At 36.4% G+C, this 20,123-nt stretch overlaps 1 protein-coding gene across 6 annotated transcripts in view; it reads left to right on the forward strand.

Moving 5' to 3' along the window:
• Shprh (SNF2 histone linker PHD RING helicase) overlaps positions 1–20,123 on the forward strand; it is a 68,324-nt gene that overhangs the window by 36,764 nt on the left and 11,437 nt on the right. For 4 of the 6 annotated variants that reach the window (XM_006512740.4, NM_001077707.1, NM_172937.3 and 1 more), the window contains exons 19-26: positions 346–519; positions 808–870; positions 1,905–2,130; positions 3,596–3,739; positions 4,951–5,052; positions 6,451–6,522; positions 8,146–8,334; positions 19,146–19,238. In XM_006512740.4, coding sequence (XP_006512803.1) covers positions 346–519; positions 808–870; positions 1,905–2,130; positions 3,596–3,739; positions 4,951–5,052; positions 6,451–6,522; positions 8,146–8,334; positions 19,146–19,238 — 1,063 coding nt within the window. Of the gene's footprint in view, positions 1–345; positions 520–807; positions 871–1,904; positions 2,131–3,595; positions 3,740–4,950; positions 5,053–6,450; positions 6,523–8,145; positions 8,340–19,145; positions 19,239–20,123 lie in introns of those variants that run through there. The other 2 variants (XR_871438.3, XR_380065.4) reach the window with 2 other exon arrangements.

Here is a 20,123-nt window from a genome sequence, read left to right on the forward strand (position 1 = left end):
GTTTCAGACTGTATAGTCTACTCTCTTTAAATAGAAAAAGAATGTCAGAAAACTGTAGTCATCTAACCTTAGAAAGCTAGACTATATTAGTCCTGATCTTGAAAGATACTGTATCCTCTCTGTTAGGTCCCAAGAATAGAATTACCAAACACACGTTGTCATCTTTTTGTAACAGGCATTGCATTTTATTAAACCTTGAGTACTGGTAGGTACCAGTGGGTACACTCTAAAGGGAAGTCTCAGCAGAGTGTGTGAATTTGACAGTTTCTTTAACAGCATGATTGACACACGTTTTCTGAAGAAACTGACTGACTTTCTTTGTGCTGTGCTGCTGATGGGAATAAGGTTCCGTGACTGCAGAGGTCTTCAGTTCTTACTTACAACACAAATGGAAGAGCTCCATAAGTTCCAGAAGCTGGTGAGGGAGGCTGTGAAGAAGCTGGAGAAGCCTCCATCCCGGGAGGTGATTGAGTCTGCAACAGTTTGCCACCTGCGGCCAGCTAGACTCCCTCTCAACTGGTAGGTGTCTGTGGAAGTTAGACAGGGGCCCGCATGATCTCAGAAATGGTTGTTCATAAGTTGAACCATTTTACCTTAATTCAGACAGATGTAAACATTTATTTTTTAAACTAAAACAAACCAAGGATCATGTGCTTGAAAACCATTTCATTGTTTTCTTAAATGCTCTATTTGTTAGAAAAATAAAATACAAAATGCTGGGGATTTTTGTGTTTTGGGAATTTTTTTTTTTAGAAATATGTTATTGTGGGTCATATTTGTAAATATTTCTCTGATAATCTCTTTCAGCTGCGTCTTTTGTAAAGCTGATGAATTGTTCACAGAGTATGAATCAAAGCTATTTTTTAACACGTAAGTTCACTGATTATTACTCATGAGGAAAAGGAAACATTTCAAAGGATTAAAGTCTTGAGTATGTGACTGAATTTTCTATTATGACCTTTGGTATATTTTTCCTTTATTAAATCAATTTAATAATCCTTTGGGATTTAACATGCCCATTTTTTTCTCCATAGAAGCTACACCTAAATGTTTATAAGAGACAGTCTGTAATTATTGTAATTGAGAAGCAATTGAGAGTAGTAGTAAGATCCTAAACTCAATACTTTGATGAATTTGAACTCAAATCCCTGAACACTGTCAAGAGCAAATTACCTCTTTAACCATGAAGTGAAGGTAATAACTTAATCTACAATTAAGTATTAAATAAGAAAAAAAATACATATATACACATATATGTGTATGTATATATATACGTTTAGGAGAATGCTAGTACATACTAAATAACCAATAAAAAATTGAAGTTCTTGTTAATTTCTTCATCAGAAAACTTATGCTGTGTTGGGATTGTTGTACTTGGCATGTCTGTGTCCTGATTGTGGCCTTTGCTCTGTTGCCACTGTGTCTTTTCTTTGGTTTTTAATGCCTGGTAATTGTGGTTGCTCAGGATTCTTAGAATGTAATTTGTAGAATGAGATTTAAAGGGTTTTGTTTTTGTTGTTGTTATCAGGGATTGAGCTCATGGAGTACAAAAACAGGCACATGTAATCTTTTTTTTTTTTTTTTTTTTTTTTTTGATCTTTACCTTTGAAAGTTGGAGGAAGGACAGTAAGGCGTTGAAGGCCAGTCTCTGCTACATAGTGACTAGGAGGCTAGTCTGAACTACATGAGACTCTGCCTCAAAAATATAAAACAAAACAAAAATGGAAGTACAAGACAGTTTTCAGGATTACTATTTTTTTCAGGGACCTACAAATGCTCTAACTAACATGAAAATTGCTGTAGAGTACTGAACTGGCTTTTCTGTGTTTCCTGCTCGCCTCGCTCATTTGCAGTGCTAGTTAGCAGGCAGCAGTTAGAATTACTTGTTTCTGATATTTTTTCAGAGTCAAAGGCCAGACTGCAATCTTTGAAGAAATGATAGAAGATGAAGAAGGACTTGTAGATGATAGAGTACCTACCACTACCAGAGGTCTGTGGGCCGTAAGTGAGACGGAGCGATCTATGAAAGCAATATTATCATTTGCAAGATCACATAGGTTTGATGTTGAATATGTAGATGAAGGAAGTGTTTCAATGGATCTCTTTGAGGCATGGAAGAAGGAATATAAGGTACACTATTTTTAAACTTCTGAAATTAAAAACCTTTTTGCATTAACTTGAAAATCTGCTTTGGAGACTGTGTGTCTTGTGTCTTTCTCTTTATTAAATTAGTAAAAAAGTTATTAAGCTGACACTTGCAGTTAAAATGTAAAAATATTTAATTGTATGTTTTATTGTAAGCTGCTTATTCTTAACAGCTGCTTTTTGAAACTAGCATTTGAATTTATTTTGATTTTGCAATGGGAAATAGCAACCAAATGTCAGTATTTACATGGGAAGCATTGTAAATATCTCAAGTTGGAAATCTGGAAAGCATCGCAATGGATATAGCATAACTTGGCCTTTAGTTTTCTTCTTAAGTGGTTCCATTGCATTCTAATGTGTGAGATGTACATCTTTTTTTATTAAATCAGTTTCATATTTGTTGTATTTTGATCTTTGCGTATGAGATGGGTATGGGAGATAGAATACCTTTACAGTGTAATATCAAATTTGTATATTGATATTTTTGTAATTTTTTAAAAACAAAATAAAAAGTTTTGTGTTGAGAAGATACCTTGTCTAAAATGCCAGTTCAGACATTTTTGAGGAATGATGCTTTTATAAAGGTGAACTCATTAGTCCATCGTATTTGTTATAAAGGCAATGCACATGCACAGTGTTCTGTACAGTGCCCTGCCTTCCCTGTAGTTTTCTCTATCCTGTGCTCACCATGTGCTCTGGGCTTAGGTGAGTGCTTATCATGCCTCTCTCCATCTTTGTGCATCTTTCCTTTATACCTTTGCACAAGAAATGGAAAACCAATGAGCTACTACTAGATGTATCAACTAGTATCTGCTTTAAAATGTGATAGTGAAGACAGCTTATCAAAATATATATAGTGATTGGTAGCATTTTTATAAGTTTCAAAACTCTTATGTAACTTAGCATTTTTCCAGTGAAAAGTGGGATTAAAAGTAATTGCCTGCTTGACTTTGAAGGAGAAAGAATAAGGAAAGAATGATAATATTACAGCTTTCTAAGGAATTTGTCTTATTAAGTCTCTTGAATTGGATAGTCTATGGTCAATTATTTCAAAAATCTATTTGCAAATTATTTTGAATATCTCTTGAATTAGGTAGTTTATTCAGTTATTTCAGAAATCTCAAATTTGTAAATTATTTTGAATATGTGAATATAATATAAAAATGTTTTAAGCCAAAAACAAAGTGGTAATCACATAAATCTAGTATTGGTTTATGTAGATTTTTGTCTCCCATGAAATACTTAGGTGTTCTGTTCCTGAGAACTGCAGCAGCATACAAGGTAGTTTTCTCATACATCCTCATTCTAAATTAGCCTGAAGAATTGCTTTTCCTTGAAGATTAATGAAAACATGTAGGCCTCTTTGAAGCCTTTTGCTCAAAGTACATCTTAGTGATTTTGGACAATTTTAATCTTATTTCTTGCTACTGTCTTTATGTTTCCCCATCAGTTACTTCATGAATACTGGATGACTCTGAGAAATCGTGTATCTGCTGTTGATGAACTTGCAATGGCTACAGAGCGACTAAGAGTGCGCCATCCCAAAGAGCCAAAGCCAAACCCACCCGTCCATCACATCATTGAACCACACGAGGTAGTTGAGAATCGATCACAAGAAAGGCCCCAACAAAAATCCAAAATATATAACAGACATAAAGCCAAAGCAGCGATGTCTTCTAGTAATAGTTACTGTCATAAAAATGGGCAATTTCATTCATATGTGATACATGCTTAGTGTGTCCACTATTTGGGTACATTTTGTTTGCATATTCTTCTATTTTTGAATACTTTATATACATCAAATCAAATAGATATCCTTGGTCACTTTTAGAAGGATTTTATAGCCTCAGTTTTACCAGAATTTGAAAAAACATGTTTCTTAGAAGTAACTAATAACTTTGATTTTTGCACGTTTTTCCGTCTTGCTAATAGGTATTTAGAATGTGTACTCTAATAATCTCCATTCGTGTCAGGATTCAGTCAGAATTCTACCAGTCTTTCCTGTAACAAAAATATTGCCTGTGTAATTTATTTTTAACCTTTATGGATATTTAATACTTAAACCGATTTCTTTTTGTAAAGCATTTAGACTATGGTTTAAGATAATTTTTATGTTATATACTATCTTAACTATAAATTGGTAGAGATGTTTTTCTTTTTCTGTTGTGTTTGTTTGTTTGGAGACAGGGTTTCTCTGTGTAGCCCTGGCTGTCCTGTAACTCACTCTGTAGACCAGGCTGGCCTCAAAATCAGAAATCTGCCTGCCTCTGCCTCCCAAGTGCTGGGATTAAAGGCGTGTGCCACCACTGCCTGGCGATGTTTTTCTTGAAACGTATGTTTTGGACTAAGTTTACAGCACTAGGAACATAAGAAGTAATAAAAAGGAAATCCCTTCTATTTATTTCTCTTTCTGTCTGATGTATTGCAGAAGAGGAAGAACAGTCAGGGGTAGTGTCTCCATATGATAAACCACTCACACCAAGCAGTGTGTTGTGTCATTGTCTTCATCCCACGCTTGTATTAGTGAAAAGTGGCACAGAAATAGAATTCAGAGGGATTTTTATCCGATTTCCTATATATCATGAGGCTTCTTTTTAAAAGAACTTTATGGAAGTCTGACTTCAGCTTTAAAAAAAAAGTCCTTTCAAACTATATTTTCAGTATTAATCTTGTAAAATTAAGTTTTAATGTATAAATGGTATTTCATAGGACGGGGCGTGAATTTGATTATTCAGAAAAATCATACATGTTTAACATAGTTGACCCATCTTTTTGAGAGGGAATAAAGGGTTGGTTTGTTTCTAGGTTGAACAGAATCGTATAAAACTGGTGAATGATAAAGCTGTTGCTACATCACAGCTTCAGAAGAAACTTGGACAGCTTCTTTACCTAACGAATTTGGAGAAGGTATAGCTTTTAAAATTATGTTTTCCCTATACTGTATTTCAAGAAACACTTTAGTGGTAATTTCCACTTACAATTCCAGCCCTGCAATGAATAGTACAGGCTGTGTGTTAGTGTTGGATGAATCAAGACTACTACTGCCTGCAATAGTTATGCAGACCGTCTGCTAAACCCTCAGTTCAGCCTCTGCCCTCCCTGCCTAGGTAGATACGCTACCAACCGCCATGACCACGACTCGTTCTGTCTCCACAGCCATCTATCCCTCAGCCCAGCCCAGCCAGGAAAGTACCTGGATGACCTGCAAATTATGAAAAATATATGATTAATTATTTTTAAGCACTATGTTGTAGGTGGTTTGTTTTATGTGATCTGAAACAGATCAATACTAAGATGAACTAATTTATTAAACTCTTTTAAATGACTGTATAAGCAAATTTCTGGATCTTTATAGGTACTGAATTTAAGTTCTGGTTTTTTATCACTACTTAGAAGTTAAAGGGTTTTTTGGTTTTGGTTTTTGGTTCTTTTAGTGTTAGAATATTTAGTTAGTGAAATTAGAAAGAAAATCTCTAGTTTTCTCCAGTTTTAAAGGTTGTCTACCTTGCTGACTATCTGAAACTCTTTAAAATTTTATGAGAATTTTAAGGAGGTGTTTGAAAAATCTATTATAATTTGATACAGTTCTATACACAGACGTTTCAAATCAATCGTATATCTGCTTCCCAGTTATTTGTTTAGTTAGATTAAACCAGGGATGCTGAGTGGCAACACTATTAAAACAGAATTGTGCCAAATCACAGCCTTTCCCATGCCTGATCTTGGGCTACATATGCATGAGGGTACACTTGTACTATAATAGCTAAGAAGCTGTTTGTTTCTAAGCTCTAAATTTAAAGTGTTTTTTAAGGTCTTCTTTTTTCCAGCAACAAAAAGAGAAAGGGTCTCATGTAGTCAGAGCTCCCTCAAGACTACCTTCAAGATTACCCCTGATTTATTTGCTTCTATCTTCCAAGTGCTAGGATTACAGTTCTGTGTCACCATAACAGTTAGTAATTTGTATGTATTTACAATAAAGCATAGTCTTGAGAATAAACTTTCAAAAATTAGTTCATATTTTGATTTTAAATTTACTTTCTATTGTAATTACAAGTATAGTAGCATAACACTATAAGCTGTGGTTTAAAAAAAAAATTGGTTTTCCTTTCTTTAATTGTGTGCTGAATAAATTCCAGAAATAGTAATAGTAGTATTAGGTAACATGTACAATATTAGGTGATCTCACTAGTTAGATAATTCAGGTTGAAATTACAAGCATATACCCTACAAATGAATTTCACAGCATGCATCAAATCCTAAATATAAAACATAGCTAACATGTTTTTTGATCTTTTTTTCCTATAGTCTCAAGATAAAACATCAGGAGGTATTAATCCAGAGCCTTGTCCAATCTGTGCTCGACAGCTGGGAAAACAGGTAAGGTTATAATAAAACATCACAGGAATCCATAAAACACCTTACAATGTATACTGTTTCTACATCTAGCCAGGCTTTCTTTGTCTTGTGCATGTATACAAATATATACACTTTCTCATAACTGTTAGAGGTAGGGTCAAGGCTTAGTTAACATGCTTAAGGTTACAAATATATAAACTTTTTCCTAACTAAAAACTTAACCCTAGAACAACCAACCATACCTTTTTCATTAAAGATGCATAGTTGTAAACATTTCTAAACAAGACATTAATTTTGCCACATTAACATTTGGTAATTGAACAAAGTATAACATACTACAAATTTACTAGTACAGAGACAGTGATGTAGTTCCTAACAACAGTAAAGTCTCAGATCTTATCTTTAAAGTACAGATACCGCCTCCAACCAGAATTACAGAGAAAGATATTCTCAAAAGAGACTGTAAATCTTAATAGGAAAGCTGCTATATTAATTATTGAGCAGCAGAATAAAAGTATATAATAGTGTATAATGTCTGATTTAAGTAAAAACAACACTATTAAGGAAGGGATTGGGCCTTAGAGTTCTTTAGTGATTTTGTGTGTGCCTATCATGTAGTTAGCCCTGGGTCAGGGCTTTTATAAAGTTCCATGCTGTAGGGCCTCTGTGTCCTACATTTCTGCTGCTACTGTTAGAGATGCTGCCACTTGTTCTCAGAGTCTGTTTACTGAATGCCTCGTTATTGCTGCTGTTCAGTCATTTCTTCCTGTTGTGAGAAAAGGTGGACCAGTCTTGCTCTGTACCTTATGAACTGAATTCCTGTGAAAAGAGAAAGTCCTATCCTACATTTCCAGTGTCATTTGAGGTGCACAGGGTACTCAGTAGTGTTGCTCTGCGAAGCAAACTTGAATGGGACTAAAGGGTCTGAAGATCCCGGTTTCAGCCTTTGCTTACATGGGTGAAACTAGGGAGCTGCAAGAAAGGTGTCCCCAACTGGAACAAAATGAACTTTCCTCATAAACTATTTCAAAGCCACACTGTTACCCCAATTTCTCCTGCCCCTAATCTGAAATCTTTTTAAGGAGATTCCTGGACACATTGCAGAGTTCTGTCTGTCCCTTTCAGTGCAAATACAGATGTGTCCAAATCCAGGAAAAAATAAGCTGAGAGCCTAAAACCCATTGCCACAAAGCAGCAAACTTAAGACAAATGATCTCACAAAAGGGTCCACAAAAAATTTCTTGTGTCTTTCCAAACAAATCTGAAATATCGTCTTATTTTCTGAATAAGTGTGTTAGCAAGTGAAACTGTAAGTATGTTAATAAGTTAAGTAGCAATGAGTATATTACCTTCACATTAATGTTCTCAGTTCTGCATTATCTGCTGTTAAGTACTGAAGGTGTAATCAGTACTGATGTTTTCTTTAAATCTGAAATGAGAACACTAGCTTCTTACAAAATAATGATAGTTGACTATTAAGGAAAATGAAGATGAAAATGTAATTCTCTTAGACTAAAAATATCTTACCATGAGGTACTTAGGAATTGGAGTTGTAAGTCCTCTTTGCCTGTGTATGTGTTCATGGACAGGAAGGTCTCATTGACCCGTTCTCACCATGACTTGCCATGCATGGTTTTTTTTCAGTGGGCAGTGCTGACCTGCGGACACTGCTTCTGTAATGAATGCACTTCGATTATAATTGAACAGTACAGTGTGGGGTCTCATCGAAGTTCCATCAAGTGTGCTATCTGCCGCCAGACCACATCACACAAAGAAGTCTCCTATGTCTTCACCTCAGAGAAGGCAAACCAAGAGGATGATATCCCTGTGAAGGTATGGTAAGTCAAGAACATACACAATTAAAGCAGTGCATGCCAAGTGAAGCATTAAAGACAGTTGGCACAGTGAGCGTAGAAACCACTGTTGAGTATATCCACAGTAGCTGGAGACTCAGCTTTATCACCTGCTCCTTGTGGAGAGAGCTAACTAATACAGTCAGCCGCAGTCATATCACTAAGAGCTGAAGAACTGCATTTCCCTGCCCTGTATGCTGCTTCTCGTCACTACAGTCAGTTTCAGACTAGGAAGAGACCTCAGTGCTAGAATACTTGGCTAGCTTGCCCAAGATGCGGTGTCTACTATTTAACATTGAAAAAGGTTTTTGGTTTTTTTAATCCAAATATGTAGTTGTTAAAGTTATTTTGTTTGTTTGTTTTGCTTTGTTTTTTTTTAAGCTTTCTACTTACTTAGTCTAAGCCAGGAAAAAATGGGTTCCTAGCATTAGCTGATTATCCCAAAGACAACACAGTGTTCTTTAAAACTGTGTACTGACATTTCAGAATACAGAGAAACTTGAATTTGTATTGACTTTTTCATGTTTTATTCAAAATAAAAATTTACTAATTCAGCATACAAATAGGATCCACTGGACTTTCTACCCCAAATGTGTTCATTTATAAAAAAAACACTAGGTGTTTTTATTTTTTATTTTTCTTACATGTGCTTTTAAATTTCTTTTCTAATCAGACTTGGTCAAAAGGTAAATTAATATGTCATTTAATAGGCACTAGGGGCTAGCTGTATAGAGTAGGCAGCGGTGGTACTAATGCTTAAGCAGGAAGAGGACTCATCCTCAGATTCCTTGACATTCTTATATTTTAAGAATGTGTTTTCTGAGTAGATTTGAGAACAAGTTGAAATTACTGACAGAGGTAGGTATTTGTTAGAGTGTTCTCCCTCCTAAGAAACCAACAGGTAAGTTAGAAGATTGGTAGCTGCTTTTTGAGTAAATTTAAAGTGTCAGTCACATTGCTGTCCCCAGAGTTGGAATGAATTTCCATTCATTCCTTCCATGCATACTTATTAGATGCTTCCTATGCCCAGGCAGTGAGCGGCCTTGCAGATGTAATACACAGTCAAGATGTGGCTGCTGATCTCTCTGAGGTTACAGTTTGGTGGTAGGAATGGAGAGGAGTTTGAGTTACAGCAAAAAGTAAAGACATTAAACAATGATTTTTTTAAATTATAAATATTATAAAATTAAAGCCAATCTGAGCTTTTCTGAGGAAATGATTGTTAAGAAACACAATGTAAAAAATGAGTGGATTGTCCAACATGGAAAGAAGGTAGAACTGATCTTGCCAAGAGGATGTTCCCAGACTGAAAAAGAACTCACAATATGTGATCAGACCAAGACAGACAAGCCTAACACAGAAGTGAGTGGCTGCAGAGCAGTAGCAAAACTGAAAATAAAATGGAAAGGCAGGCAAGGCAGGCACTCAGGCTCTAAACCTTGCCAAGATCTTCCTTGCTACAATGAAGAAAATCAGTTAGCAAAAGAAAAAGAAACAAGAACAAAAGTGGAAAAAATGTAGGTGTGTTTAGGGGGCCACACAGTTGGCTAAGATGTATTTAGGGTGGAGACAGTGGAGTTGGAAAGAGGTAGGTATGTTCAAGGGCCACTAATGTAACTGAGCATTAGCAGGTATAGCAGGGAAATACCCTGAATTCTGATGTGAAAAATCAGATAAACCAAGACTTGTAACTAGAGGCAAGTGTAGAAAGTAAGTTCTCTGTTGTTTCATTGTATTCAAGATAAAAGATTCTAAAGCATGCTTAAGCTCCAATAAAAGACTAGACAGGAGTCAGTGAGAGGACTCAGCAGGCAGAGGAACGTGCTGCCTAGCCCAACAACCTGAGTTCTTTTCTGAGACCTATATGGTGGAAGGAGAGGACACCCAAAGTTGTCCTCTGACCATATGCACACTGTGGTGTGTGTGTGTGTGCACACATGCACACACAAAAATAAAAGGGTAACCTGAAGATACAGGAAAGAAAACTAAACTGTAGTATTAGACCCTTGGAAAAAAATAGAGTATTAGCTTATAAAAAGTAGAGATCTCATTGAATTCAAATAGTTATAGGTTGAGCTGTTGAGCAAACAAACTGTAAGTGTGTGTGTATCTTTATCTGGAATGGGATAGTTTAAGTGAGGTAAAAGAAAATAATGCTAGATGAGACTGGAATGCATATGTAGCAGATGATGAATGTCTCAATTTGAGGTATATAATGATTTTAAATTAGGTACCCACGTGCTGAACAAATGAAAAATAGTGTTACTATATGATACCAAGAAAAGAGTTAAAGGGGAATTGAGTCTCGTGAGGAGAGAATGCAAATTTATTTGTGTTCGAGACCAAAGAAAGTAATGTTGATACTCTAATGCAGAGCCCAAAGGAAAATGATTGATGATGATGATGATGATGATTTTTTTCAAAAAACAAATATTTAGTTATGTCGACGAGAACATTGTTGCTATCTTCACACACACACCAAAGATGGCATTAGATACTATTACAGATGGTTGTGAGCCACCATACGGTTGCTGGGAATTGAACTCAGGACCTCTGGAAGAGCAGCCAGTGCTCTTAACTGCTGCAGCCCCCAGTGATGATGATCTTACAGCACTTACTCTGCCATAAAACATTCAAGACTGTAAGGAGGTACATGGGAGATGAATACACAGTGTGAACTATAGGACAGTTGGGAAGAAGCGAGGAGAGGATCATGATCTGAGGATAATGCAGTCTGTCTCTGAATTCCTTGGGTGAATGTGTTGTAAAAACATGTGTTAAGAAGTTGCAAAGTAAAGTGTGTGATTGGAGCAGCCCAGAGGCCGGCCAGCCTTGAGACTTTGTGGTCAGTGTTCTGTTCCTAGAATTGTCCTTCGCAGTCTCTCCCACGTTCTCCACACTTTCATGTTTCTCTCCCTCTTGTTAAGACGCTGTCTGTTTACTCTTCTTTTCTCTTCTTTCTGCTGGAGTTGCAGGTATGCCAACAGCCACAAGTGGTATTGATGAATAAGATGGGGCAGCTCAGCCTTACACAGTGGAAACACCAGGAGCCAGGATGAGGCAGAGCTGCCTCCATGCCCTGTGCTGGAGGGTTAGAAGGAGGCTGGTCTAGTTGCCAGTAAACTGTGCGGCTGTGGCTCTGAGTCACTGAGCCATCAGACCCACACACCTGTTCCTGTATGGCAGCTTTCCTATACCCAGTACAGTTAGGTTTGCAGCCCTGCTGGGAAGGAGATGTCAGTATTGAAATATTACTAAATACTCTTGCTGTTATGTATCTTTCACAGATGTCTGAACACATGTATTATACTGTCTTATTCAGAAAACTAAAAGATTAGAGACTTTAGTAAAGATAGCTTTTCCTACCATTGACTCAGACATGTTTACATTTCTTCTTTAGCAAACATGATTAAATATTTTACATATTATATAAGCCAATCTCATCCTCTTCCACTTCCTCACTGTAATTCCCACCACATTTGTGTTTGTTTCTGTCTACGTTTTTTGTCACCATTCCTGTCTGCCACTTCTACCTGTTGTTACCTGTCACCTCTTTGACACTGTCACATTTATACTCTACTGTCTGTCACTCGCTCTTTCAAACATCTGCTTAATATGTGTTCAGAGGCTACTCTACTCTTCTGACTTGGTCCCTACAGCTCCTAAACCTGAAGTTTTTTTATTGTCAAATTTTGCTACTTAGTAAAAATATGAATATGTAAGTTTCTATAACCTTAAGGGGTTTTTAATTTCACTCTTAAGTATTCATGACAAGACTTCTGTACATAGCAGACAGTATGCTGGCATACATAGTGCTTAATCATATAACTTGAGATCATATAAAAGGTATTCAGAGAATGCAAAAATAGTAATAAATAGTCTTTGGTATTTTGTTTCTAAAGATATTTTTGGAACTTGAGATTTCACAGATTAAGGCATCCTGTGGATTAAACATAGAAATAAGATACTGATATCACTAGTATCCCTTTGGTGTATGCACTTAAATAAAAGTTGTATCATCCACAGCAACAGTGACAGTATTCCTAAGTGACCTTGGAACCTACTGGGCATGTTACAAAGTAAACAAAATTCCCCTTGCAAGTTCCAACAACTGCAAGGCATTTGGATGTGGTGAATCAGACCTCCTGGCAGAAAATAGTGCCATGTGGCTTGTTCCATGTGTCCTGTGTTTGGCAAGGTTTCAGACAAAGCACTTTTGCTGGTATAAACCCAGCCCCAATACTGAACAGGATTCTTAGTTCATAAGTTTCTATTCAATACAAAATTTTATGCATAGATAGACATAGCAAAACCGCTCCCTCGCCAGCCACCCAGCACATATGCACTCTTACTTTCTCATCTTACAGTGAGTACCTCATAATCAGCCAGTGTGCTTTGAGAAATAGGCTTTTCAGACTCTGTCTCAATGAGATTGGGCTCATCGCAGATAGGATATGGTTCAGTGTCTTTGGTTTTCACAAAGCATATCTACTAATTTTAGAGAAGTCTTATGCAACTTATAGAGAAAGCATTGTATTTCTATTCTAATTCCAAGACAATCAGTGCAGCAATAAGACGTGTAGAATTCTGGGGATAGCATCACAGTGCATTTTCTTTCCTTCCCCCTCTCCTCAAGTTATCAAAAGTTGGCGTGTTCGTACTTTCTAACATGTCATTAAATATCTGGGTAGAAAAAAACTAATTATAAAATTGTGAGTTTGCTTAAAGTAATTGTACAATAACTTCAGAAATCAAATCTATACTTAATTGTATTTAAATGTGTACATCTAAATATCCCTATATGAGCTACCATATATGTTATATATCAGTGTTAACTGATAAATTGAAAATAGTACTGATTTTGTTGTTTAAATGAGTTTATGTAGATACAATTCTGATTGTCAGAAAAGAAAGTTTCTATTCATCGACACAGTTAACAATTATAGTTCTGAATGATGAGTGTGTAGTTCTCTTAGTCATGCTGAAAGTTGGCCATGCTATACAACAAATTGAACACACAGTTGAGACTGAAGATGTAAAGTGTAAATTACTTTTATTTAATTATCTTTTTGAAAAACATAGTCCTACTTCTGTCTTAGTTAGGGTTTTATTGCTGTGAAGAGACACCATGACCAAAGCTACTCTTATAAAGGACAACATTTAATTGGAGCTGGCGTGCATTTTCAGAGGTTCAGTCTGTTATCTTCATGGCAGAAAGCATGGCAGCATGCAGGCAGAAGTGGTGCTGGAGAAGGAGCTGAGAGTTCTGCATCTTGATAGGAAGGCAGCCAGCAGGAGACTTACTCTTCCTTACTGGGCCAAGATTTAGCACTAGGATCCCTCGAAGCCCACCTCCACAGTGACACACTTCTCCCAGCAAGGCCGCACCTCCTAATAGCACCACTTTTCATAGGCCAAGCATATTCAAGTACGACAGTCCTTTCTGGACCACTAACACTAGTAGACTGTAAAGAGACATTGTTCTTGAGATTCTCTTCTGGAGCCTAAGCACCTGGCGTGCGATGGGCACTTAGTAAAAAAGGTTATGAAATATGTTTGATCCAAATATGATTTTTAGATTTTTTACAGATAATAACTTATTTCTGAAATAATTCTGCAAATTGTTTTAAAAGCTGGATAATAATTTTGAGGCCTAATTATATAAATAAGATTGTGCACAGCCTGGAGAGGGTTTCTATTGTGCTTTGTAAGGTAACGCATACGTGGGTGAAAAAGGCAGCCATTGTTCCTGGGTGCTTGAGAAGCACCCCTGCTGTGTGAGGGCTGTCAGACCACTTCAAACCTCCACTATGCTGTGGTGTTTGAAGCAGCATGGGCTTTACCTTGGTGAATGGGTGTGAACGGAAAAGACATGACAACTTGGCTCTGGAAAGAGCTAGCCTTATTCTAAATGGGGAAGTACAGGATGAAAGTCAGAAAATACCAAAATAGGAACGGACTTTGTCCTGAACAATCACAGGAGCTTTTGCACATCCTGTGCAAGTTACAAACTTCTGAGGAAAGCTATAGAAAAATCTATTACTATCGCAGTTGTTCAAATTACTGACTAAAGAACATCCTTTTCCTTATTGGAAAGTAGAGGAACTAAGCTGTGTGAATATGTCATCATTGAAATTATATTTCTCAGAGGAAATTTTCAAAACCAGTAGCGTCGGGCCTTAATTCTAGTAGTATGCATTATGTATGTATGTACGTAAGTTTTCAACAGTTACTCTTAGTAAGCACTACACGAGTAAAACGTGAGTGCCCCACATCTGGTCACGGCAACCTTCTCTTCTGTGCTAGGTACTGACTGGGCGTCCATGGGCGGTATAAAGTACTGTACGCACAGTAGCCTATGGGGAGACAGTGTGTTGGTTCTGAGGCAGCTCACTCTGGTAAATGGGCACCTGATTTTATCACTGAGTAATGCATTAAAAGTCCTAGAATTACACACCTCCCACTTCCTCCCCTAAAAACCCAATTTATAGTTGATAAAAAATACAGGAAAATGGTTCTTAAATGTTTAGTAGAAATAATTAATAAAATAATGGAAAAATAAGTATCTTGAAAATGTCATAAAGTAAAAAACTGATCTTTACCTCCATTCTTATTTTGCTCTATTACTGTGAACAGTTTTTGATTTTAGTTCCAGGGAGAGCCTGTATGACCTTCAATACATACATTTTTTTTTTTCTTGATTACTAGCAGTGGTCAGAATCTACTGGCTTTTCTTTTTAAAATATGAAGAAATTAGTATAAATATTCTTCTCCCTCATTCCTCTTTAATATGCTTAATTTTTAAATATATATGTACATATATATTTTTTTTAAAAGATTTATTTATTTTATTTATGTAAGTACACTGTAGCTGTCTTCAGACACAACAGAAAAGAGCATCAGAGCCCATTACAGATGGTTGTGAGCCACCATGTGGTTTCTGGAAATTGAACTCAGGATCTCTGGAAGAACAGTCAGTGCTCTTCATATAGCATGCATGAGAGCCATGTTTTATTATATAATTGTAGATATATCTATATCCAGAAAAAGGAACAGTAGTATGTGCAGTACTATAATGTAAATTTTTCATCATAGAATCAAGTAGAAAGATTGAAGTTACACATCAAAGAATATCTCCCTAGTCTTCTACCACTGAGCTTTGCCTTCAAATAGGTTTCCAGTATATTAAGTGTGTAGTGAGATTCTTCTAACATTTTTATAGGAGTGTATAATATATTTGATTATATTCAACCCCAATTCTCTCTTGTCCTCCTCCCATTCCTACTCATCCCCTTCACAGAATTTTCTAAGCACCCAAATCTAATTTTCTTTCTAATTATCTTGCTGTTTTCTAAGGCAACTTTACTCAGTATTTATTTATCCATGAAATCATCATTAACATTCTTCATTCTCTATTAGATGGCTTCAAGAAATTTGCCAGGAAATATGAATGATTAGTTTTAGAATTCTCAGCTTTTTATCATGAATTCATTTTGCCTTTAAAGTGATATTTCCTCTACAATAGAACTTGACTAGATGTGTTTATGACACACTGCACTGTACATTTATTTTACATGCATAAAATATCTATTAATATATAGTAGGTATAAAATCTCTAAAAATATGGCTTCCTTATTTATGTAAGAAGTCTAAACACAAATGTCATTTGTTCTGTTTGTGAATAGATCATGTTGGCTTTCTGTGGAGTTAGCAGAGACATTGGAATCCCCAGGGGAGGAAATGAATAGACCATGAACTTACACACATTCTCATATTCATTCATTTTCTCTTTCTCTTTCTCCCCCCCCCCCCCTTCCGCCCTGGTGTTGTAAACAGAAAGGCTGGATACGATAGGCTATGCTGCTCAATGAGCTAACTGTTTAGCATCATGAACTGGCATGCCCTACTTCCAACTGTGTGTCCCCCACATTATTTACTTTTATTAGAAGTTATTAAAATACAAAGCAATAATATTTTTCTATTTGAGTAATTTTATTTATTCAAATCAAGTAGACAAATCAAGTAGTATTGATACTGCAGTAAGGAGTTCTTGAATATCTTCTACTTCCTTGCCTCTCTTTTAATAAGGGACTTTAGCAGCCAGGAGCAGATATAAAGGGACCAGAGTTAAGTCAACTATGATGTGTCTTTCCATTTCATGCATGTAGTGTTTAAATATGTTTGGTCCAGGGAGTGGCACTATTTGGAGGTGTAGCCCTGTTGGAGTAGGTGTGTCACTGTGGGTGTGGTCTTTAAGACCCTCTTCCTAGCTGCCTGTCCCTGTTTGCCTTTGGATGAAGATGTAGAACTCCCAGCTCCTGCTGCAACATGCCTCCCTGGATGCTGCCATGTTCCCACCTTGATGAAACTGGACTGAACCTCTGAACATATAAGCCAGCCCCAATTAAATGTTGTTTTTATAAGAGTTGCCTTGGTCATGGTATCTGTTCACAGCAGTAAAGACAGCCCTAAGAAAAGCCCTAAGACAGAAGTTGGTATCAGAGACTGGATTATTGCTGTGATAGGCCTGACCATGCTTTTGTTTGAAAGAATGTGGATTTGGGGACTTTTTGATTTGGAAAGCCATGGAATGTTTTAGGAGAGACTTAATGAGCCATCCTAGTAGGAATATGGAAGACTTTGTTGCTGTGAGTGATTTGACTGTGCAGACCTGGCCTGAGAAGTTTCAGTGGAGAAGAATTTATGTGACCTAGAAGCTGTTTTTGTGGATGAAGAATGTGGCTGCCTTTTGCCCTTGTCTGAAGAGTCTGCTTGAGGCTAAGGTGAAGAAACTCAGATTAATTGCATTGACAAAGGAAGTCTCAGAAACACCATCATAGACTGTATTCTCTGCTTAAATCTCATGAAGAGCATTTTGCATAAGCATAGCAAACGTGGGAAGGAAAAATATAAAATGTATTGTTTGAGTATTAAAAGGACACCAGGAAGTGAACATAGCTGAATCCTGTGTTCAAGGATATTAAATTGAATTAAGAAAGTGGTGACCCTGGGGCAAGATCTCACCTACCTAAGTTTAAGTCAAGGCCTGGTGCTATACACCTTTAATCCCAGGAGACAGAGCCTTGCAGATCTCTGAGTTCAAGGTCAATCTACAGAGCAAGTTCCAGGATAGCCAAGCTTTGGCAGTGAGGAGCTGGGAAACAGAAAGCTAGTAATAGAATAATGGAGGCCATGTTCCAGCCCCAGCAGGTAACAGACTTGGACTTTAGTGCTGATATATTTTTGTTAATTTTTTTATATGTTTACTTTCTATCCAAAACTCTAGCTTATTCTCTATTATACTTAATAGAAAGGTTTGAGGTCATTTCTTTATTATTAACTATTTTACTATTTTGCCTGCTGATATCATCTTTTGAGTGGAAAAACAAAAGGTGTACTGTTACAGGGTATATGAGTGGTTCTATCTGAAGGTCTGAATTATCACTTGTATTCTTCCTGTTTTCTCTTTATTATTATTTTAAATCAGTAGTATGAGATAGTATGGTCCCCTTTACATTTTTTTAAACCTTGTATATATAATTGAGAGGCTGTATGTCTAAAGAAATAAATGTAAGATCCTTATTTTAGCATGCAGATTTTTAGCCTTTTTTTTAAATCTTGTCCTCCCATTAAATTAGAATAATTTTCTTCCTTGTTTAGATGTTTTGGTGGTTTTCGTTTGTTTTTGTTTTTTGTTTTTATTTTTGTTTCACTTTGTTTTGGTTTTTTGAGACAGGGTTTCTCTGTATAGCCCTGGCTGTCTTGTATTTTTTCCTGTAATAAGTGTATTGAAAGCTTTGAGGAAAGGGCAAGTGCTGCTGTGGGAACCCATTTACATTTGGTTGGTATCCTCCCCACACCTCCATTTAGGTCATGGCAGTGTTCATGTTTAAGGTCTGAAAGCTGTTACTTGATTATTTACTACAGGTTGGGTCAAACACACTGATGGTTGGTTCATCATTTGTTTATTCCTCACATTTTCTGTTTCCTGTGATGGAACCGTTTTGAAAGATGAAAAAAAAAAAAAAAAAAGAAAAGAATTCTTGTAAAGTGACTCTATGCCTGTGTGTTAGTCCACATCTTGTATATCTGTCGTTGTCCATGATCATGCCACCGCAAAAGAAATTTTATTTATTGTTAAATCCTTCAGTTTTCAAGGTGCCTTGAGCTTTTATTCTTTGTATCCTTACACTTCTAATATTAAAATATCTTAAATGAATGGAGTAGTGAGGAATGTTTTTAAATATACATTCTGCTTCCTTATTATAATAGAATTTAGTAGATATAAAACAAAGTGTTTGGTATCAATACTGTGTGACTTTCTAGAGTGCATTTATGTCCAATTAACTGGATGTAAATTCTTTTAGGAAATCCTTATTCTTAGATTTGGGGGACAGGGGAGAAAGTGCGTGACATGGCACGTGTGCAGAGTCAGGGGACACCATGTAGATAATGACAGCCTCCATGCTGTAGGCTTGGAAATGAAATTCAGGGTCATCAGACTCATCCAAGGATGCTGCTTACCCATTGAGCTGTCTATTAAATACCTTGGTGATAAACTCATTCATTTCTGCAATTAGACACTAAAGAAAATTCCCAGTAAACACAAAATAAAAAGACTAATTAAGCACATGTATATTTGCTTAGTTATGTATATATGTATGTATGTATGTTTGTATGTTTGTATGCTCTGACATATATAGCTTGAATGAAGTGTTTTATACCAAATTTCTTTCCTTCCTTAACTAGGTTTTGTTTGGTTCTAATGTATTTTCCTCTTTGTGTTCAAAGGGTAGCCATTCTACAAAAGTGGAAGCTGTGGTCAGAACTCTGATGAAAATACAACTTAGAGATCCAGGGGCCAAAGCGCTCGTTTTCTCAACGGTATAATCAAGACTTTCTGCTTCAGTCTAGCTGGTTTTCCACCTCTACTTAGTGTCTAAGAACTACTTAGAAATACTGAAGTAGAGCTAAGACTCGGAATTACTGTCATAGTTTTTCTGTGTCCTTATGTTTATATAGAGAGAAATGTGATAATACTTTATAAAGGCAGTTCCTATCATGTATTATACTTTATGTTAATATCATTTAGAGATATTTTTGAGATTTGAACAAATAGAATCTATAACCTTCAAAGATTCGTTCATAAATGAAATGGCCTATTTAAGAAAAAGTAGTTAATGTACTATAAAAAGTATTATTTATAAATATAGTAAAATACTAGTTTTACATTTAGAAAGTTGAACTATAACTATTAAATACACCATTGTTTTTTATTTATATTTTAATTATTTTCAGTGATGCTTGTGGTTTTTTATATTATCATTCAACTAGTATTTGATGAGAAAAGAAAATGTCGTTTCCCAACTGTCTTAGTTAGGGTTTTACTGCTGTAAACAGACACCATGGCCAAGGCAAGTCTTATAAAAACAACATTTAATTGGGGCTGGCTTACAGGTTCAGAGGTTAAGTCCATTATCATCAAGGTGGGAGCATGGCAGTATCCATTCAGGAATGGCGCAGGCAGAGGTGAGAGTTCTACATCTTCATCCAAAGGCTGCTAGTGGAAGACTGACTTCCAGGCAACTAGGGTGAGGATCTTATGCCCACACCCACAGTGACACGCCTACTCCAACCAGGTCACACCTATTCCAACAAGGCCACACCTCCACATGGTGCCACTCCCTGGTCCAAGAATAAACAAACCATCACACCAACAGAGCTAGTGTTGTTGATTCTCCATCTGAGGGTTTTGTTTGGTTTTGCTCA

The sequence above is a fragment of the Mus musculus genome, chromosome 10, assembly GCF_000001635.26.
Source record: "Mus musculus strain C57BL/6J chromosome 10, GRCm38.p6 C57BL/6J".
Classification (NCBI taxonomy): domain Eukaryota; kingdom Metazoa; phylum Chordata; class Mammalia; order Rodentia; family Muridae; genus Mus; species Mus musculus.